We start from the raw sequence: 22,083 nt of genomic DNA on the forward strand, positions 1-22,083 counted from the left end.
TCCTAGCCGAACCTTCTCTAAGGGGACCATTTTCCCCTATTGTACTCTGGGATGTGGCCTGGAAGGGCGGAGATCCCTCAGGGATGCCCATGAGCCCCAGGAAATACTCCTGGGACCCAGCCCAGCCCAAAACCCTCTCTGGGTCGTTCAACAGTGTGTAGAGACAAAGGCTCCTAACACGCACCCTCACGTATGCAATCTGGGGCACGTCACGTTTCCCAATGGACGCCTTCTCGGGCTACTTCCTTCTCATAACAGAATCACCACCAGTGAGCCTGGATCTCAGGCTCATTTTGGGGGGGGGGTGGTCACGGATCCCTTCATGACGACGATCTCATAAAGGTTACAGTCAGAGCCTCTTCAACGTGCATACGTTCACATACGTGCTGAACTTTGTATCCGTTTCTGGGGCAGAAGCCCGCTCACTGCCCCCATCTCTCCCCGTGCCCCATGCCTCTCAGGCCCTGAATGGTGACAGCGGAACGGTTCACCCAGCACCAGTGACGGTGCTCACCCAAGTGGCGGAAGTAGTCCTCCAGCCCACTCCAGAAGTTCTTCTCGATGAACGTTTTCACCAGTCCCCAGGGCTGTTTTCGATAGCGCAGCTCTGTGGAGACCCTGAGAAACAAGCCACAGACAAGATCAGCCGTTTGCTAGGCGGACCTTCCTCTGCTGCGAAAAGGAAACTTCAGGTTTAAGGCCGAAGCAGCTTCACGTTGGTGCTGCCCTTTACAAGTTAAAAAAGCCCCTTCACATCCACATCACCTGATCTCCCTGGCCACCCCTTGAGGTAGGTGAAGCTAGTGGATTTACCCTCATTGCATAGAAGAGAAAACTGAGTCTTAGAATTTGTAAGCAGACCAACGATTAACAAGAAGGGCTCTGACTCCAAGCCCACAGCTCGCTCATGCCACTCGGCCTCATCCCAGGAGGGCTCCGGATGGCGGGCAGCCTGCCGGCCCCAGGGCCCTTCTCTCCTTCTCCAGAGACTTTTAGCCCCGGGCAGCCTCTCGGGCTTCTCGGCTTCCACCTTTAAGGGCTTCCTCAGCTCCTGGCCTGGCCCCTGCCTCTCCACCCTCCCCGGGACCTCGCCAGCTCCTGCTCTGTCCGCAGCACTCTGTCCCCGTTGCGGGCGCCTCCGCTGTCCCGGCCCTGCAGCACCACCTTCGGCTGCTGCACGGTCACGCTGCTCTGCCTCTCCCGGAGGCGCACTTTCCTCGGTTAACAGGTGCTCCCAGTTGACGCTCCCCACGTTCAAGGCTCCCTGCTCTGCCCTCAGGAGGAAGAAGGGACCTCAGCCCCAACCCTGGTCCGACGTGTGTGTGTCCACGGCCACGTCACCCCCACCCAGCAACTCTTCCCTGGATTGAAGGTGGGCACCTCTCTGTAAAGGTCTGTCTGGGGTCAACCAACTACCTCTGCGTGAGCTGGACAGAAGGGACACCCAATTGGAAAACCCTCCAAGGAAGCTGGAAGCGAGGAACACAGATGCTGCAGGGGAGGGACAGTGGGGCAGGGGGGAGAAGAGAGAGAAGGGAGGGAGTGCGGGGGGGAAGTAGGAGGAAAGGAAGGAAGGGAGAGAGGGAAGGAGGGAGTAGGAGAGGGGCGGGGAGGGACAAGGAGTTGCTCAGAGAGAAGCACCGAAACCAAAAAAAATGTTTCAAACAGGAGAAAGCGGGGCTTCCCTGGTGGCGCAGTGGTTGAGAGTCCGCCTGCCGATGCGGGGGACACGGGTACGTGCCCCGGTCCGGGAAGATCCCACATGCCGCGGAGCGGCTGGGCCCATGAGCCATGGCCGCTGAGCCTGCGTGTCCGGAGCCTGTGCTCCGCAACGGGAGAGGCCACAACAGTGAGAGGCCCGCGTACCGCAAAAAAAAAAAAAAAAAAAGAGAAAGCTTTGTCCCTTTTCAAGGTGTGGGTATTCAGATCTTCCCGATTCCCCAGAGACCTCTCGCAGCCTTTCACCAAACTCCTATTTTATTTGAACGTGAGTGAATTTCTGCTCCGTATAACCGGAAGAACTGGGTCTAAGGTACAGGTACACGATCGGTTATTTTCAAATGGGTGTGTGTCTTGGCTTTTCAGTCAGACTACAAGCTTCGCAGAATGTTAGGGTCTAAATTTCTTCCTTCACAGTGCCCAGGACAGGACTCGACCCACAAACGGCATCCAACTAATCATTCAATCAACCTTTTCTGACTCTGCTGTGTGCAGGCCCCGTGCTGGGTGCTGGGAACACAGCGGTGTGTGGACTGGGACTCCTGCCGGCCAGGATGGCCGGAGCTGCCACCCAGGGAGACACATGCGCAGGAACTCGCAACAAGCCCAACACCCAGCAGGGTGGGAAGGGCAGAGACTTGCTTTTCTAAGACCTGGATTTCAGCACTTTTGACTCTTGGAGAAGTTACTGAACTTGTATGACCCTCAGCTTTCTTATCTGAAAAGTGAGGATAAACCCACCTCCCTGGGTTATTCTAAAGAACCAGCTCTTGGAGGTGAAGTACCTACACAGTATCTTATAAACTGCAGACAACCACTAAAAAGCAGTGGTTGTAAAAGTTTTACTAAAGAGACACACAGAGGGGTAAAGAGAACACGTGGTGGAGAGAAGCATGAACCGTCAGGATGCGGTGGGGGGGTGGGTCTCGGAGGCTCTGGAGAGGAGACAGAATAAAGGCTGAGGCAGCAGCCGGTACACCCAGCCTCCCCCTCCTCCCCAGGAGCACATCCACGCTTTCTGCTGCAAGCTCCCCCAGGTGCACAAGGAACTTGCTCCGCACCCGCTCGGCCGTAGAGACAGCACCTGAGTCGACTCTTGTTCCGGGCCACGCGGGTGAGAGTGTAGCGGTTGATGGTGTAGAAGTAGTCGTGATACGGCACGTCGTGCGTGAGGACCTCGGCGTCGACCACGTAGCACTCGCTCTCCTGGCTCGCCTTGTACATGGTCTGTGGGGAGGAAAGGGTCGTGGGACGAGGCTGACGAGCAGCAAGACGGTAAAAGCACCTCCTTCCTAACCTCCCCAGCCCACCCCCAACTTCTGAACGGGGACCCAGAACCACGGGAAACAGCAGCATCTAAGCATGTCAAATGCCGCCGTTTCAGGGCTAAACAACACCATCACCCAGACACTCTTTGCTAACGTCTCTCCTGAATCCTCCACGACAGAACAGAGGCTTCTCCAGCCCGCCCTTACTGGCCTCTGCCCGGGGCTCACCTGTGTCTCCCTGACAGTGGCAGTTTTGGGAGCCAGAGGGTTGGTAAGGGTGATGGTGTAAAGAATCACTCGGCTCTGGTTTCCATTGTCTTCCTTCTTCCACGGATGGAAGATGATATCTGAGGGGAGAGAGGAGCCGTGGGATGATGGAGGGAGAGGGGCGTGCCATCCCCACATCTGAACGTCCCCTCCAGTGCCCTCCTCTTGACCGTACTGACTGCCGACTGGCCCCCAAAAGGAAGCCAACGGGAGCCTGAGGGCCGGGGGAGGAGGGCGAGAGGAGGGGGCGTCAAAGCAGAAAGAAGCTCATTGTAGCATGGCTGAAATCCTACACAGGGCTCCAGAATGTTGATTGTTCTGGGGCTCGGGCAGGAGGTCCTGGGGCCACCTACGGGGGAGCTGGCAACACTGGAGTTACTGTGATGAGGGCCTGGGATCCTTGGGACCAAGCCCTCTGCTCCGAGGCATGGCCTCCCCGCGCCCTCGGCTCTCCCCTCCTCCTGGCAGAGGGCTTCGCCGATGCCCAAGGGCTCTTCCACAGACCCGGACCCTGAGCAGCCCTGCCAGTCCCTGCGGTGCGGCAGGGGCAAGGAGCACACAGTGCCAAGCATCAACTCTGAGAGCCTGAGGTTTGAATCCCAGCTGGGCCCCTTCCTATTAGCTGCATGACCTTGGGCGTCTAATAATGGTCTGAGTTTCAGCGTCCTCACTGGTACCGTGGGGATCACAATCCTGGCACACAGGGCAGACTGGAGGACTGAATGAGACAGTGTAACGTGCCTGGCGGACAGCAGGTGCCGACAGGACATGGTGGCCGCTACTCTCTACTAGATGGTGAGCCCTGGCGGATCCTGTTCGCCGCCGAGCCTTTGGGGCCCGGCATCAAGGGTCTGGGCACCACGGGCGAGTGTACAGCCACGGTGGCGCGGGGAGGAGTAGCCCGCAGGGCCCCGAGGAGCTCTGGCACCGTGTGAGGCCACAAAGGGGGCGCCCCGGGCCATGAGGCGGCCTGGAAAAGGAGGGAGCTTGGGAGGAGAGGAAAGGAGAGGGGACAGAGCGGGAAGGGGTGGGAGGCACCAGCCCTGGGAGGGACGGACCTGAGAAGCGTCGCTGTTCCATGAAGTCCCGCTGGAAGGGCGAGTCGGTGAACAGGAGGTCGTACAGCTTGTCCACGCTGAAGTTGAAGACTTCATTCACGTACTGCCGGCCACTCAGGTCCTCGTAGAAGGCCTGGACCTCCCCTGCAGAGAGGATGAGGAGGGAGACAGGGAAGGTGAGGGACACCCCCCAGAGCACCCTCCATGGCTAACGTGGGAACGGCCACCAAGGCTCAAAGGAGGCCGCGGGGTGGGGCAGCGGGGCCCTGGCCTCCGCCGTCCGTGGCTTTGCGTCAGTCGGCCTCCTTCCTCAAAGGGCGTGCACGTTACGGACTCTATAGCTTTACAGAGAGTTTGGGAATGTGCTATTTGCCTTTACACTCTCAAGCCTTCCTAATTAAAGTGATCTTAGACCAAAGTCTAAATAGATGACTACTTCCTGGGCTTGCCGGAACCCAGAGGATCAGTTATCAAGAGTCTGTAAGTTAAAGCACAATTGACAGCAAATGTCACCGCAACCCACGGCACTGGTGCGTCCAGGGACGCTGACGAATCTGTTTTTACAAAAGCTTCTGAGGCTGGTCTGGTCTGCAGGGCCGTGATCTCTGCGCAAGGTCTGCTCTCCTTCCATAAGGCAGCCTATATCCCCTTCAAAAAATTTCATTTTCTACAGGAGAGAGTTTCTGAGTACAGGTGAGTTGCTCAGACCCCAGCATTCCTCTTGAGCCCTCGGCACCCCACAGGCCCTAATCACTGCCCCTGCAGGGCTGTTATCTGATCTCAAGAAGAACGCTGCCATTTCTGGCATCCCTGTGACCCTGAGAAGGCCAGAGAGGAATTCACGAGCGTCCTGGAGCGTCCGTGCGCATGACTGCGGGGTCAGGACTGTGGCGCACAGCTCGGGCGCGCTTCTCAGTTTACACGACGGCGCCCCGGTTCTTAGGCGGTGCCCACCTGCGCAGTCCTTTGCACCGACCCTGCACCCCAAATGGCAGTGGGCAAGCCCACCACAGGTGAGAATACCCCTACAGGTGACTCGCAGGAGACCGTCCACACAGGTGGGTAAGTAAGCACTGTCTGCACAGCCTCGCAAGTCAGAACCCACCACCAACTCAAAGGAGGTAAGCCATCAACCATACTCGTGAACACTGAGGATCTGGCCTGGAATGTCAGAGGCAGCGTGTTCCCGAGGGAGGGCTAGACGCCAACCCTACGCAGGAGGGAAGTAAGAAGCTACCCACTTAGAAGTATGAGAGAGAAGGGCGGTCTCCTCAGTCTGTCTGACCAGGCAACAGTCTAGGTCCGAAATCCCCATGCTGGAGCCACCGGAGCAAGTGTCTGTTAAAATGTGTTTCCAGGGCCAGCGGACTAGCACTTTGCTTGTGGTGTATACGCGTCAACACTGTGAGGGGCAGAGCTGCAGGGCACGCCGGTGCCAACAGGGGGCACATGGAGTGACGGACTAAATGGCAGACAAGACAACCTAAGACAACACTGTAAAGCAATCATACTCCAAGAAAGATGTTTAAAAAGAAAACTGAAAAAAAAAAAAAGACAAAGACAAATATAAAACGACAAGGATACTACGGTGAGTGCCTGAAAAAAGGGATGTTTGCTAATAACAAGTGCACCTTTTTAAAAAGAGCTGTTTTACCCACCCACCCTTCCGCCAGGAAACCGGACTGACTCCAGTCTCCATATGGGAACATCCGTTAAGCCTCCAAAAATGTTTGGAGACAGGAAGTGCCATTCTGCCCCCGCTGTCAGACGCCCACCTTCATCGTGGGTGTCGGAAGAGTCACTGAGCTCGGTGGGGATGTCCTCGTTGTCGTTGAAGTCTAGCGAAGGGGAGTTCACGGGCGCGATGATCTCAATCTTCTCCCCGATGATGCTGTCGATGGCGAGCTCCTTCTCCAGGGACCCGTCGCCCTCCAGCACCTCCTCCTCCAGGGGCAGGCCGTCAAACTGGGGTGGGGACAGAGCGGTCAGCCTGGTCTACTCTCCAAGAGGGAGTCAGAGAGCTGGCCGCGGGAGCCCGCACGTTCAGAACGCAGCTGCTCGGGGGCTGGGCTGTGGGGGTCAGGGGTCTCCCCAGCTCTGCCGGGGAGGACAGGACACAGCACAGGGCCCTTCCCTTCTCCTGACACCAAGCCCCACACATGGGCAGAGGCAGCTCCGTAGTCCAGCTCCTCTTCTGGGGCCAGGCCTCCACCGTCCTGTAACGACGTGGGCCTGCCTCCAACTAGTGCCCTGTTTTCTGAGAGGCTCAAAAGGCTTCCTAAGCAGTTTTTGATTCATTCTCCCATTAGCCCTGGGAGCGAATGGGTACAACTCTTTACATTTTAAAGTCAACCTCTGAGACAGAAAATGGAGACTAGGCACCAAATGGATGATGCTTTCATTCTAAGGCCAAGTGGTCTGACCCCTAAGCCACTGGAATACAAGGCTCCCTTTCCTGGGAACCCTTTCTTCTACCTGCCAGCTCACACCCAGACACTTCCCTCACCAAGCTTCTATCCCCTCTATAACCAAGTCCCAGAGGACAGAGTCCTTCTTATACATTTCTGTCTCTTCTGCAAAGTCTAGCACAGCAGGAAAATAAACCGGAGTGTCGACACTAGGAGCTCCATCACGATTTACGGAATGAATGAACAGATAGCAGTTCTGCAGTCCTCTCTTCATGTACAACTTGGACTTTAGATCGAGGCAGTGAAAAAACAAAGACCTGGAATAGTTCTCCACCAGTGGGCTGATCACACCAGCCCACGAAGAGCAAAGCTCACACAATGGACTTGAAATGGTTCTCATCTGCTCCGAAGCCAAACAAAATCTGGAACCCGAAGCACCAAGAACCCAGCTCTGGATTCTACACTCATTTGAATGCAGAGTCCCTCCGCCCCCGGATGCCGTCCTGCATAAACTGACCACAGTGTAACCAACCTCCCCTCTACCTGCTCCCCAGGTTGGGGTCCCGTGGAGTTAACAAGGCTGGGAAACACTGCCACTGGATTGGGTGGAAGCAAAGGGCTCCCCGCCCGTACCGAGACGGGCGCTTCGCTGCTCCCCGTGGATGTCAGCGTGCTGTTGGTGATGGACTTCTTGGGCAGCTGTGGGCTGGCATCCGGCTTGGTCTCTATGCTGCTTTTGGATGAGCTGTCATTCACTTCATTCTCCTCTACAGGGATCTCCTCACAGTAGCTGAAAAGAGACAGTGTAAACCCACGTTAGCCTCAGTGGCCAAGACGGCAGACTCACAAGAAACTCACACCCACCGATCCATCCAAAACTATGGGCTTGCGTGACCTTCCTCAAACCTCTCGCTGCCCCCGAACTGCTCTCCTAAAACCTCCTTCCCACCTGACACCCCCTCCCCGTGGTAAAATTCTGTCCCCAAACTCACCTTTTCTAGGCACCCTCCTTAGATTCATCCCCACCTAAATAAGAAAACTGTCTGTCTTCAACTTTCTTTTTCCATTGGCTTCCCAGCCCACCCCAACCTGACCATGTGAATCAAACATCCGGGCTCCGAGCATACATCTGATTTCCCACAGTGACCAGGACAGGACTCTGGACATGAGTGCCCTTCGAGGGTACCTGCCCAGATTCTGGATCATAACTAGCCAACTTCTCTGCATCGCACACCTGGGGAAAAACCCTCCTTGAGATAAAGGCAGGTGCCCTTCTGCGGACACCTTCAGGGATGCCATCGGAGCCTCCCCCAAGGGAGAAAGCGTCATCACCGTCGTCATCAGCATCTAATTTATACTTTACATGTTACCTCATCTGGACGCATAACAACTCTGAGTAAATCATTCCATGCGTTTCAGAGATTATCAAGTAGATATTCACAGAGGCTAAGTGATAACTACTATTAAGTGTCAGAAGCGGTACCTGAGCCCTGGGCTACGCACCACACGTTTGACGTTCTTTCCTTGCTGTCCATTCCTCTTGCCTCTCACATGACCACCAAGCCTCTACCTTCCAACCTCAAGCATACTGTATCGCTCTGCAGTCCCATCTGTCTTAGCCTGCCAACAGCACGTGGTGCAACGACAGCCCCTCCTCACAGCGTCCTTCCCTTGGCTTCCAGGATAGAAAACTCTCCTAGCGTTCCTCCTCCCTCACTGAATGTTCTTTTGTGATTTCTTTTGCTGCCTCTTTCTCCTGTTGAGTGTTCCCAGGCCCAGGCCCTGAGCTTCTTCTCATGTTAATTCGGTCACCTGGTGGTCTCAGCCACTAGTGACCCCCGAGGTTATGTCCCTAGCCCAGACCTCCCAGTGCACTCCACACTCACACACACAGATGCTTATGTGACCTCTCCACGTGGCTAACAGTCATCTCAAACTCAACTCGCCTAACATCAAGCTTCTGACCTTCCCCCGCATCTGCTCTGCTTATAGTATTGTCCATCCGAGTTCAGAACAACCCTATCCTTCCAGCTGGTACATCCTTAAAGCCACCTTTGGATCCTTTCTGGGCCATCAGCAAATCCTTCAAAATATGTCTGGTTCTGTCTTCCAAATATATTCAGAAACTAACCACTTACTGCTGTTTCTACTGCTACCTTCCTGGTCCAAACCACCATCACCTCTCATCTAAATGATCTAAATTATTTGGCAGCCTCTTAGCCAGCCTGTCCTGGGTCCCCTTCACTCTATCTTCAACCCAGGAGCCAGAGTGATGTTAAAAAGTTATGTCAGATCTCATCAATTATCTATTCAAAGCCTTCCCTGGCTTCTCATCCCCCTCTGAGGAAAAGCCAATCATCACGCTGACCCAGCGGCCCTCAGAGTCCAGCCCGACCTCCCCGACCTAGCCACTTCCCACCTGCCCTTTGCTCGCTGGCCCAGCTGCCGCTTCCGCTCCCTCCGCCTGGGAGGGGCCTTCCGGGGCCTCCCTCATTCCGCCAGGGCCTTACTTAGACGCCATTCCCCAGCCGCCCTCACCCCTCTGGAGAGGCTTCCCCGGGAAGCCTGCCCTCTGCCTCGCTCACCCCATCGTGTTGAAGTCGTCGTCAGGGGGCACGTAGTCCTCGTCATCGCTGGTCAGGCCCAGCTCGTTCCCGTAGCACTGGTGAACGAAGTGCCAGAGCTCCTTGGGGCACAGGGGCTGCAGGGGCGGCAGACGGGCTCTGACCCTCCCTCCTCAGGACCCCACTCTCCACAGAGGCACTGAGCTGAGCTGGACTCCCCCAAGGGTAGGAGAAGCCAAACTCCAGGCAGCGCCCCCACAACAACCCCACCCCTCGCTCTTCTGATCTCAGCAAGACGCCCATCTTCCCCCTAAGAATACGGCTTTTAGTAAAGCCAGGAGCTTGGCCTGTTCCCTCAACTCAGGCTTGCACGGTGGGACCAACGGGCCCTTGAGGATGGCAACCGCCCACCTCTCGCTCCTGTGGGTGAGGTCCGGCACAAACCAAAACTCCTCTGGGGCCAAAGTGATCACAGAGCTTCTGACCTGGACTCAGAATGAGCACCAGAGGCCCCTGGGCCAGTCTCGCCCACGCTGCAGAAACCTCCTTATACTAACAGTGGTCACACAGGTCCTCACGGACCTGACCCAAGATGGATCAGGTCCAAGAATGAGGTGTGACCTCAAAGGTGGCCCATTCCACAGTTGGGCAGTTCCTGTGCTTGGAAAGAAGTCTACATTCTCATAGTTTCAGGGGCCTCAAAGGTCATTGCATCCAGCCCTCTCTTCACTACTTGAATACTTCCTTCTTTATTCTTAATTACAATCAGTCTGCCTACAGTTCTATGTATTAGTTCCATAAACAGTTTTTCTCATTTCACTGCGTGTCTACATGTCCTCCTCAAAAGCACTGTCCTAAGAAGAGTTAGCTCTCATTGAGGTTCAGAGTTTTGGAAAAGAGGCAACAGAATGTCAAAGAATGAAGGTCAAAGGTGGAGACCATGGATGAGTCCAAGGTTGGGAGGAGGGAGAGAAGGTGGGAGGGATAAGTATGTGAAAAAGAGAAGCACTAAGAAAAACAGAAGCAGGGACTTCCCGGTGGTGCGGTGGTGAAGAATTCGCCTGCCAATGCAGGGGACACGGGTTTGAGCCCTGGTCCAGGAAGACCCCACGTGCCGCGGAGCAACTAAGCCCGTGCACCACAACTACTGAGCCTGCGCTCTAGAGCCCATGAGTCACAACTACTGAGCCTGCATGCCACAACTACTGAAGCCCACCTGCCTAGAGCCCGTGCTCCACAACAAAGAGAAGCCGCCGCAGTGAGAAGCCCTCGCACCGCAACGAAGAGAAGCCCTCGCTCGCCACAGCTAGAGAAAGCCCACGCACAGCAACAAAGACCCAATGCAGCCAAAAATAAATGAATAAATAAATTTATATAAAAAAAGAAAATCAAACTTAAAGAATGTTCCCACCAACGGATTTGATAAGGAGTTTGAGCTTTCTCTGACCCCATCCTTTCCAGGTATGGTTTAAGAAGCACGCAGCTGGCAGGATGCCATGAGTCAGGTCTCCGCGTTCCCGGCTAAGGAGAACTGCCTGGAATGGCATAGTCGGGGCTCTCTGTGAGCCGGAAGGGTCTGGGGTGGCAGCTCTCTGTGCTGGCCGCACCCCCCACCCCCTGCCCCAGTGCCAGAGGGAGGCACCTGCTTCTGTACCTGGACCTCCTCCCTCCTCCCAGCAGCCTTTACATACACCATCCACCCTGCCCGGGACACATCCGCGTCTCTGCCAATCCACGCCCTCCCCTTCTCCACAATTCACCTGCTCCACGCAGCCTTCCCTGACCAGCCCCACCGGGCTCAGCTTGTCTGACCACAGCCAGGCCAAGCACAAAAAGCAGACCCTGCTCATCAGGCAGAATTCTGATGTGATTTTGTGAGACTTTTTGCGAACCATATGGATGACGCTCTGTCTTAGTTAGAAATGACAGTGGCTGTGAGCTAAAATTCAGACCTGCCAATGGAGACTCAAACGCATTTCTCAGTTTACCATTATCCATGGCTAATAAAGGTAGACGATCAACTCAGAATAAGTGACCAGGATTTATACGAAGGCTACAGACTTCCAGGTTAGAAGAAACTCTAAATAACAAATCTATTTAATTTTCTTTAGACAGTAATAAGTTTGGGCTAGAGTCAAGGTAGATACACACATAAATTTAAATACATACAAGTCATATATATAATTGTAATTACAATATTATATAATTATATTACATAATTGTTCCCCCAGGTCTCCTTCCCTGGCTGGGAGGCTGTTTCTCAACACCCCCGGCATCTGCGTGCACAGGCTGCACAGCCACGTCTCCATCTGCATCTCCCACAGTGTCCCCTTCATCCAGGTGATCAACCGGTGGCTATGTTAACTCTATCTTCCTATTTTCTGCACTTCCTTAAAACTTATTCTATTGAAGTATAGTTGGCTCACAATGTTGTGTTCATTTCTGCTGTACAGCAAAGTGATTCAGTTATACATATATATGTATATAGATTCAGTTATATACACATATACATATATAGGCTTTCTTTTTCATATTCTTTTCCGCATGGTTCATCACAGGATATTAAATAGAGTTCCCTGTGCTATACAGCAGGACCTTGTTGTTTATCCATTCTGCATACAAGACTTTGCATCTGCTAATCCCAAACTCCCAGTCCTATTTTCCGTACTTTTGATGCTCTAGCCTTGCTGACTGGGGAAGGCCTGCCCCTTGCAGGGCTAGCTAATTCCCAGAGATAGAACTCACCCTGCCAGGGAGACTACCTTCCCTATGTAAACCGGCCAAGCCAAAGCCCACACACCGAACCACCTTGTTTTTCTAGCTCTTACATGCCAGGCCGATACTCTCTCGCGCTAATTACCCCGGGACAGTCTCTCTGGAGACGGTCTCTCTACCCTGAAGCCCAGTGAAACATTCAAACTAGCCAGTCCAGTGAGCGGCTTGGCCAGCTCCCCCACGCCTCACTCAGCCTTTCCCATGAAAACCTGCAATGAAGGCTCTTGCCCCGCTTCCCCCTCGCTCTCCCTGCCTCCTGTCTGACCTCGAGCATACCCGTGTGGCCCTGGCTGGCATGCTGGGGCCTCTGCTTCTAGGGATCTGTGAGTATAAAAACCTCTTCCTTCATGACAGTCATTTCTGTGTCTGGGCGTCTTACCGCGCCTGATTAAAACAAACCCCGGTGCGTTTTAAAACAGCGGGAATGCACTGCCCTGTCAACAGGGCCTTGCTCCAGGCGGCAGGGAAGCTGTTCACATAAGAGGATGTGCTACTCTCAGCACCTGGGTCACCAGCAGTGGAGGATATGGAAGCCTGGAGGACTTCCAGAACCAGGAGAGGCATGGGCTTCTTTGGAGCAGGCCGATGTCACAGTTAAGAGCAATCGCTCCCGTGGACCCCCGCCCAAGCGGAAAGAACATTCTAGGTGGGTGTGCATCCTGGGGCTGAAGGAGCTGGGCAGGACTCACCTTTTCCAGGAGCGCGTTCTGCCAGAGCCGGAACATCATCATATACGTCCTATCCCGGGCCCCAAATGAAGTGAAAAAGTGCTGGATTGAACGAGAAAACGGCAAGAAACGTCTGTGAAGACTTACAATATAGTGAATGGAGACACAGTACTCCTTCCTTTAAGAAAGGCTCCTGAGTCCATCCTCAAATACTGCGGACTCTCAGTCACCCGTGATCACAGCACAGGGGCTCTGTAGTGAACGGGGTCAGCACACCAGGGACCAGGGCCCTGGGGCCTCTGAGTCCACACTGTCTCCATGTCCTTCGATGTTCACCCACACTTTCGTCAGTGGTTCTCTTTCTGGTTTGAAGTTCTCACCTCCATAAAAAACTTCCTGCGCCTACGTACACGGACTGGGCGAGTGGTGAGCTGGGAACCAGCCCAAGGGAAGGAGAAGGCAAACCCACTAACCCACTCACCCTTCGATTCATCAATTCAGCAAATACTTGAATATTAGTGTGTGCGCTCTTCTACACGTACACACACTAATACGTGTGCACACACTCTTCTACATGTTTTGGGCACAGTAACAAACAAAACAGAAAGCCCTTATGGAGCTTACACATTCGTGGGGACCTTTTATAATGTGCGGGAAGAGAGCGACAGAAACCCAGACTTTACTGAACACGTTCTAGGTGCTTCACAAATGCTCCTTCATTTAAACCACACAGAAGCTTTGGAAAATAAACATAACTGCTGATACTTAATAAAGAGAAACCGGCTGGTGAGGTTAGGTGACCTCTGTAATCACAAAGCTGCTTCGTGCCAGAAACAGAATTCAAAGCAAAGACGATCGGACCCCTAAGCCTCAGGGTTCTTGCCTCTGAAGTGCCTGAGTTCAAGGGCACTGCAGACCTGTGTTCAGTCCAGCCCTAGCCCCGAAGCTATCAGTCTTCAGGCTCTGGTTAAAGGTCAAAGATCACAGCGTTTCCTCCGCTCTCAGTTTTATCTACCCCATTTTCTCCATGCTGACGATATGGACAGTCTGTCTCCTATCAGACTCCTCACCCCTCTTGATGAGCTGTCCTGATATACGATGATACAGCTTACATTTGTAGAGCACTTTGCAATTTACTGTTTTCAAGTGTGTGAGGTCATTTCAGACTGTTAAACAGCCGTTGCTGGCTCCGTTTTACATTTACAAACCGGGGCTCAGAGAGGCTACATAATGTACCTACAGCCACGGGACTCTAATTCAGGTGTTCTGGCTCCAAGTCCGATGTTCTGCCACTCCACCTCGCCCCCTGCTCAGACCCCAAGCACCCTGCCCACCACGGAGGTAGCTCCCGTAATCTGCATCACCTTACCGCCTCTCACCCCAATCCTACCGGCCTCCATATTAGTGCAACTGAAGGGCAGAAATCCAGCAGTAGGGGGACTGGGGTTTGGGGGAACAGAAAGTCCAGGATCAGGCTCTACTTACCTTTTCCGAGTCAGTGCAAACTTGGATGGCATTGGGAATGAGGCGGGCTGTTTTTTCTTTAGTCATGGAGCAGATGTCTTTCAAACGAACGGTCAGCTGGCGTCCGCACAGAAACAGAGAATGGATATAACAAGCAAGAAGAGGCATATTAATAGAGTCAGGCAAAGTATTCACACGGCACCAGTTCAGACAGAGGAAATCAGATCACAGGCTGCATACTTCTAAACCTGGAAGGGACCTCCTTAGAGATCACCTGGTTTGGCCCCTTATTTCAGAGGCCACACGGCGAGCCTCGCCCAAGGTTCTCTTGATTCTTGGTCCAACGAGCTTTGCTTTCTCATTTCTACACAGCCTGATAAATGTGCAGAGGTCCCATCACGATTTGCCACTTACAGAAACACGGAACACTGGCACTGGATGGGACCTTAGAGTCATCTAGTGTGTCTTTTCTCACTTTATTTTATAAGATTAGGAAACAAGGCAAATAAAGGACTAGCCTAAAATCACACAGCTATTGGCTGCAGAACCAGAAAGTACAAGCCCGTTCTCTTGAGTCCCAAGGCCAGTGCCCGTTTTACCCTACACTTCTGCCTCCGTGGTGACTCCTGCCAAATATTTACCTGCACTTCCCCAAAATCAAATGCTCACCCGAGGAGGAGGGAGGGGAAGGCATGGTAGAGAGATCTATCCTTCAAGATTCAGGCACGTGCTTTTGTGAATTATGCAAAGGCTTGGGCAGAGTTTGAAATCAACCCAAGGACAAAAGTGAGGGCAGCTTCCGCAGCCACAGCCCAGGGGGACAGCCCCAGGGAGCAAGCCCCAGGTCTTTACCAGAGTTTCCCAGCGGAAGATGTTGCTGTAGAAGCAGATCCAGTTTTCAGAGAGGTAGAGTCGGCCCTGAAGAAGAATGTCTCTTTGGAGTGCACAGGAGTAATCTGTGGTAGAATGGGGGACGGAGCTCAGGGACAGGGAGCGTTCTCGGCAGACCAGTACAGTCAGGCAAGCCATCCCCCAACAGCCCCGGGAAGCCCAACTGCCCACCATGGACTAGGTGTGTGAAACACTAGACTAGCGGCCAAGGGAGTCCCTGGCGTCTCCTGATCAGGCAGGGGAAGGATGTGAACTACGTTAGAGGACGAAAAGGTCGATACAATTCAACCAACGCTCCTCCCCCTCCACAACTTCCCCAGCCCCTCCTCTGCCGGGCCATCTGCAGGGACAAGAGTGGCAGCGACGCCTCCCAGGCCGGGCTCTCTGGAGGCCATCACGCAAGTGGGGCTCAGCCCTGAGTCCCCACCGCTGGGGCCAGCTCCCTGGACATCCTCGCTCCCTACTCCCAGACAGATGCTCTTACTTGGGGAACCTGTACTCAGAAGCAGCCTGATTGCCTTCCTGCCCCCACACGCAGGTCACCCAGCTCACCAACGATGAGGCGCTCCGTGTCTGGAAGTTGCTTAAAGAGCTTTCTGAAGTCTTCATTTCTCTGCTTGTAAGTGGGGCTTAACACCTGCGTGAAAATGGCCAAGGTTAGCAGGATGTTCCCAGGTTCATGGGCTGGGGAGGAAGGTGTGGGAGGAGGACCTGCTTGCACGTTTCAAGGCAAAGCTGAGGCTCTGTTGCACCAGAGACCCCAGGAGTTAGGCAAAGGGGGCTTGGTATGGAAAAACACGGTGGAGAGAATTTGATGCTGCAGAAGGCTTTATACCCAGTGTCCATCAGTGAGAAAATGTCAAACATACTAAGCAGGGCCCACACAACATCCCAAGTGGACAAAGGGAGGAGGGACAGCCCTGGGCTATTGCTGTTCTGCCTCTGACAGCAGGAAGCACCATGGTGACAGTGAAGCAGGCCCAAGGGGACTAAGGGGATCAAGGGGACCCCCACCCCCACCCCCCCGGCAGGACCCAGGATATGACAGCGCCCAGTGTAGCCCTCAGAAGAAGCTGTCATTACGAGTAACACAGTTAGCACTTGGCTGTGTCTGAACTTCATGACTGGAAAAAAGAAATCATGAAACATAAGACTAGTACAATGTTATGTCAATTATAGCTCAATAAAACTGGTGGGGGTGGAGCGAGGAATTATACCTTTACAAAAAGTGGATTAAAAAAAAAAAAAAAACCCCATAAAACTAGTACGAGGGCTTCCCTGGTGGCACAGTGGATGAGAGTCCGCCTGCCGATGCAGGGGACACGGGTTCGTGCCCCAGTCCGGGAAGACCCCATATGCCGCGGAGCGGCTGGGCCCGTGAGCCATGGCCGCTGAGCCTGCGCGTCCGGAGCCTGTGCTCTGCAGCGGGAGAGGCCACAGCAGTGAGAGGCTCGCGTACCGCAAAACAAACAAACGAACTAGTACTTAAAAAAAAAAAGCACACAAGTAGGGAATTTAAAAGCATATCTTGCAGGCTTCCCTGGTGGTGCAGTGGTTAAGAATCCACCTGCCAATGCAGGGGACACGGGTTTGAGCCCTGGTCCGGGAAGATCCCACGTGCCGCGGAGCAACAAAGCCCATGCGCCACAACTACTGAGCCTGAGCGCCTAGAGCCCGTGCTCCGCAACAAGAGAAGCCACCGCAATGAGAAGTACGCGCACCACAACGAAGAGTAGCCCCCGCTCGCCGCACCTAGAGAAAGCCCGCGCGTAGCAACAAAGACCCAAAGCAGCCAAAAATAAATAAATAAAAACAAAAAACCACATCTGGCAACTTGAGGTACCCAAACTTCACTCCCTCACCATCCCTTAGAAGACTATCTAATCCAAACCTTACGTTACCAATGAGGAAACTAAGCCCGGAGAGAAGTCCCTGCCCAAAGACACCCCTGAACCCACACCTAGCGTTTCGGTGCCTCAGTGAAAACTCAAACCCATCAACTGCCTTAATGAATCCTTCTGGGAAATTCCATGAACCAGTCGAACGGACAGGAATCCTGCTCTTTCCAAGCTTACAATCAATCGTGTGCCCGTAAGTGAAAGGCACCCAAGGATGGTACACGAAGACAAGCGCACAACCCGGGAAGGGCAAGGCCTCGTGACAGAGACATGTGCACTCCACCCAGGTGACTTGTTGACCTACTTATGCCAGGAACACACGCAGGTAGACAAACCGTCCTGCTATTGCTGACAGATGGGTCTTGGCCATTTACGCTTTCTCGCCCACTTCCCTGGGAATCCACTGGCATACAGCTGGAGTTCACAATGGAGTGAACTCTGCACTGTTCGTTTCTTGGCTTTCTGCAAAGCTAACGGCCCGTGAGACAGCTGAGGCTGTGGCCTGACCACCCTGGCAGCAGGCACTGACTACCTCAGCTCGGTGACTACCTGTGCCAGAGGGAACAGGAGGGTTTCAGGAAGTTGGAGGAGAGAAAACAGCATGACTTCAGTTTGGGGGAGGTTTTCCAGGTAAGAGAGAAAGAAGAGGAGTGCTTTCAACTACTTTGTCCATAGTTAATTTGACATTTAAACTCTTGTTTTGGCTTATTTATTTATAAAATGAGTTTTGTATGTGCAAGTGGACCCTCTGCTACCTTCCCCAAAGCAACAGATATGCTGTAGGATCCCAAACTTCAGAACTCACCGACCATATGTTTGAACCAAGTATCGGGGTCATTGGGAGGGAATGTCTGGAAGCCAGCCCATCCCGTGACTTCTACGGCCAGAAAAGACCTCAGAAGACAACATTCCTCGGACCCATCAAACTGATACTGAGGTATCCAATCTCAGTGGCCCCCTGGCCTCACAGGACAGAGTCCACACACTGAAAACCCTTGCCTGAGCACCCGTCAGGAAGTTCCTAATTATGTCTAACCGACCTTGCAGAGCTAACGTGGAGTGAGATATGACCCTGCATCAAACACTATCATAAGCCCTTCACAACATCCTCTCATCTGACCACAGGGTCGTTTTTACGATCCCGTTTTAGACGCGAGGAAGCTGAGGCACAGAGAGGTTAAGCAACTTGCCCAAGGCACGTGGTTACTAAATGCGAGTGTGGAATATGAACCAGGGCGGGCAGTGTGGTCCACAGCTCTGGGTCTGAGCCATCACTCTGCACTGCCTCAGGATCCTTGCGCCAAGAAGGAAACAACAGGGATGCCCCAGCTGAGCACACCCTCTTGTGGATGAGGTGTTCACTTATGCGTGGGGCCCCCACTAGCCTTCCATGCCTGCAACTGGGGCTTTTTTGGGGCGGGGGTATAGTTTCAGTTTTGCAAGTTCTGGAAATTGGGTGTACAACAATGTGAACATACTTAACACTACTGAAATATATATTTAGAAATACCTAAGATGGTAAATTTTATGTTATGTGTATTTTACCATACTTCTTTCTTTTTTTTTTGGCCACGCCATGTGGTTTACAGGATCTTAGTTCCCCGACCAGGGATCAAACCCAGGCCTTGGCAGAGTGAAAGCGCACAGCCCTAACCACTGGACTGCCGGGGAAACCCCACAATTTTTTAAAAAACTGTATCAGTCAAGTCGGTCTTAAAGTTCCAATATCTGCCTGAGGACCAGCCTACCAGGTGGCCCTGGACCCCCTTCAGTTGAAAATGGACATCAGGCATCCAATTGCCTGCAGCCTGGAAGTCCTCCCCTTTCTAAATGTTCCCTCTGTGGCGCTCTGTCACCCCTGCTCCTCTCACATCCAGTGAGGACTCAGACATGGACAGAGATGCAGGCGCAGGGAGTCTGGCCCTCATCTCCAACCCAGAGGCAAACGGAGGGAGCCGCCCTCTCCTCCCTTCGGAACAAAGCCGTGGCTATGGGGAGGGGAGGGCCCATCCAGCCCTGACCTCAGAAGTCAGCCAGTTCTGCAAGGGCTGCCTCGGCGGGGTGTAGGAACTCCTTAACCCAGGCCCACAAGTCACTGCCCTGATTCGAGCAGGCTGCCACCGTGGAAGGTAGGCAGGCTCGCCTCCTAGACTCTAAAGTACAGAGATCTTAGTTGGCCCCGCCACCACCTACCTTCTTGTCCCGGGAGACCGTGACCCTCTCTCCCTGGCGCCCTTGTGCTCTTAAAGCCGTCTCCTCCGAAGGGGAGGCACGGCTCACCTATTTTCATTTTAAATGGCCAAAGACTTCTGGTCCAAGGCTTGTCAAACCCGGGGCCCTCTCAGGGAGCAGGGCCAGGTGGAGAACGACAAGGGCGCAGCAGACCTGTCACACGGCGCAGAGAAGTGAGGATGCGCACTCACGGCTGGGATTTCCTCAGACCCGGGCCGGCAGCAGAGTTCCGCGCCAGCAGGTCCATCCGTCAGTTTCTCCAGGCGCCGCTGCAGGGGCTGGCTGTCCTGCTCCAGCAGGAGGCTCCAGAGGACCCCCGATTCCGTCAGAGATTCCATCCCGGTCCTTGAACTCCGACCCCCCACCTCCCCACAGGATGCAACCAGTCAGTCTCGCCGGGGCTGGACGCAGAGAGGTGGCCTCTGGCTCCTCAGCAGCGGGTCTGTGTGACCCTCGCTGGCCCCCCTGGTGCCCCTAGAGCCCGGTTCCCGGCGCAGAGCCTCACGGGTGGGAGGGTGCGGTCAGCAAGGTTCTCAGGCGGGCTGGCCAGAGTCTCCAGGGGCCGGGCTCTGCCTCATCGCACTCGGCTCCCAGCGTGGCAGGTCTCCAGGCTGCGGGGGACCCAGATGGGACGTGAGGGGGCCCCTCCTCCGGGTCAGCGTGGACAGCCGCTCCAAGGGGCCAGCTGCGGCCAGGACGCGGAGGACGGGGCAGGTGCACAGGGCCGCCAGAGTCCCGCCCCACCGTTACTCACACACAGTAAGTACAGTGGCTCACGGCTGGTCTGAAACTCCAGGGAAGACAGACGCCCAACTCCCCAGCTCTGTCTGGCCCGTCCCGTAAGGCAGCCTGTTCAACGTGCAGTCGCTGCTCTGGGCGGGCGCTGTCGCTGTGACTCACGGTCCTCACCCAGGCAGCGTGGCCACCGCTGGCTGGGGCACCAGGGCCTGCTCCCCCCAACACCCCCTTTCCTCCCAGACGCGCTCCTCTCAGCTGACCAGCAAGCAACTTCTTTGTTAGAATCGCCCGTGGCAGGAGGGAGGGGGGGGAGGCAGGGCGGGTGGGCGGGCAGGGCTGGAGCCCTACACACGCTTCGAGTTACAGGATCTGGGTGATGGTACCGGCCAACGTCCTCCAGTAACCCCCGGCCTAGCCTGGCCTCCCCAGCAGATGTTTCCTGCAATGGAAAGTAGCTGGCCAAGGCTCTGCATCGGGGAAGGGAGGGGAGGAGGTGCCAGGGGCACTGCTGTTGTGATGAAATCTGAAATGTGAGACCTGAACAGCCAGGGACTTCTTGGAGACACGCTCTCCCCTCACTGGCCCATCCATCCACCAACTCCCCCGTAGCAGCAGCAGCAACAGGAGACTTGGAAGTTTAACCCATCCTGTTTCAGACGTGCCGGTGGGGAGAAGCTGAGGCCAACAGCTCCCAGGTGCGTGGGCAGCATCGCCTTCCTTCCCAGGGACGCCGGGAGGGCACCCACTCAGCCTCTCAGACCTTGAGGGCCAAGGAACCATGCTAAGAGCAGAGAATCTGGGCCAGCTCCAAAGGAGACAGACAGGCTGCAAGGAAGCTGAGACCTCTGGAGAGGAAAGAGAGCCAGGCCAATGAGGGCAAGAAGGGCTCTAGAAAGAGAAGCTGGGGACAGAGGTCAGACGGCACTGGGGCCGGGAAGATTGGATTCCCAGGAAATGTCAGACTCTGGAGACAAACGGGGCACCTCCCTCGCCCTCCCCAGTTCTGCCCGCCTTGCCAGGAGGGTCTCCAGGCTGCACACGAGGGAGAACGTTGCCTTTGTCCTAGGAGTCTCAGCTATTGCTATTTGATGCAGTAACGCTCAAACTGTACCGTACTTAAAAATGATCTAACCATCATATCAAAAGTATAGATTCCTGACTCCCAACCCCCAAAATTGTGCTTCAGAGGAACCTGGGGTCTCCCAGTTAAGTCGTGTTGGAGGAAGAGCCTGAGTCCTCCCCCGAACTCCTGTTCGCGTCTCACTGTGCACACCCCAGACGCAGCCACCTCCTCCGCCCATCTATCACACAGGGTGATTCCTCTCTCAGACTACCGTCTTCTCCAGGAAGCAGCTAACGCCTCCAGCTATCTTCTCCAGCACCTGGTATGGTGGGTCTCAAGTCTCCACCGCTCAGAGAAACTATTTACCACATGAATGCATTCCTTCTGCGCCTCTTACACTGTCCCTATTTACACAGCATCGTGTGTGTACACATCCACACACATCCTCGCTCCTCTAGGCATGGCTCCTCAGCACCCAGTCCCTGCCAACACTCTCCAAGCCACATATCCGAGCTTCTCTCCGCCCTGCATCAGCCCTATTGTCAGGAGTGGGGTAGGAGAAGTCAGCAATTCTGTTTTCCAGGGTGACCGGAATGCTGCTCTCCTGGGCCTCAGCAGACCCCACGATCTAGGCAGTGCCAGGACCCAAGAGGGCTGAATCCTTACAGAAATTCCCTGGAAACATGTGAGTACTGCTGCGGCCAGATAAGGGGATGACTGTTTGGGGTCCGATGCGGTGAGTCAGGGGCAGGACACACCCAGAAAGATAAGCCCTGGAGATGAGTCTCAGTGTTCTCAGCCTTTGTCTCCTACGCCCCTCACAACGCTGCCCCACCAGGCAGGGCAGCGGGCAACTTCCAGCCTGGGGAGAGGGAACTGGCCCCAGGCTAAACATTAACTCCACGGCAAACACTGGGAGCTGGGACCAAGTGGTACCCCTCCCTGGATAGAGCAGCGGGAGGGAGAGGGTGGAGGAGTCCAGGAGAAAAACAGATGGATCTTGGTGACACATTGGCCTCACCTAGGAAGAAACCAATGGAGACCTTCAAAGGAGACGCTGGACTTTCAAC

General features: G+C 54.5%; 1 protein-coding gene across 2 annotated transcripts in view; it reads right to left on the bottom strand.

Annotated features, from left to right (window-relative positions):
• The window catches only part of GRAMD1B (GRAM domain containing 1B), a 178,336-nt gene that overhangs the window by 13,424 nt on the left and 142,829 nt on the right, over positions 1–22,083 (bottom strand). The window contains exons 5-15 of one of the 2 annotated variants that reach the window (XM_032640372.1): positions 15,635–15,719; positions 15,044–15,147; positions 14,213–14,308; positions 12,749–12,829; positions 9,306–9,421; positions 7,354–7,510; positions 6,088–6,277; positions 4,313–4,456; positions 3,216–3,334; positions 2,804–2,946; positions 515–618 (exon numbers count right to left, since the gene is read on the bottom strand). In XM_032640372.1, coding sequence (XP_032496263.1) covers positions 515–618; positions 2,804–2,946; positions 3,216–3,334; positions 4,313–4,456; positions 6,088–6,277; positions 7,354–7,510; positions 9,306–9,421; positions 12,749–12,829; positions 14,213–14,308; positions 15,044–15,147; positions 15,635–15,719 — 1,339 coding nt within the window. Of the gene's footprint in view, positions 1–514; positions 619–2,803; positions 2,947–3,215; positions 3,335–4,312; positions 4,457–6,087; positions 6,278–7,353; positions 7,511–9,305; positions 9,422–12,748; positions 12,830–14,212; positions 14,309–15,043; positions 15,148–15,634; positions 15,720–22,083 lie in introns of those variants that run through there. The other variant, XM_032640373.1, reaches the window with a different exon arrangement.

This window comes from Phocoena sinus, chromosome 8 (genome assembly GCF_008692025.1).
Source record: "Phocoena sinus isolate mPhoSin1 chromosome 8, mPhoSin1.pri, whole genome shotgun sequence".
NCBI lineage: Eukaryota > Metazoa > Chordata > Mammalia > Artiodactyla > Phocoenidae > Phocoena > Phocoena sinus.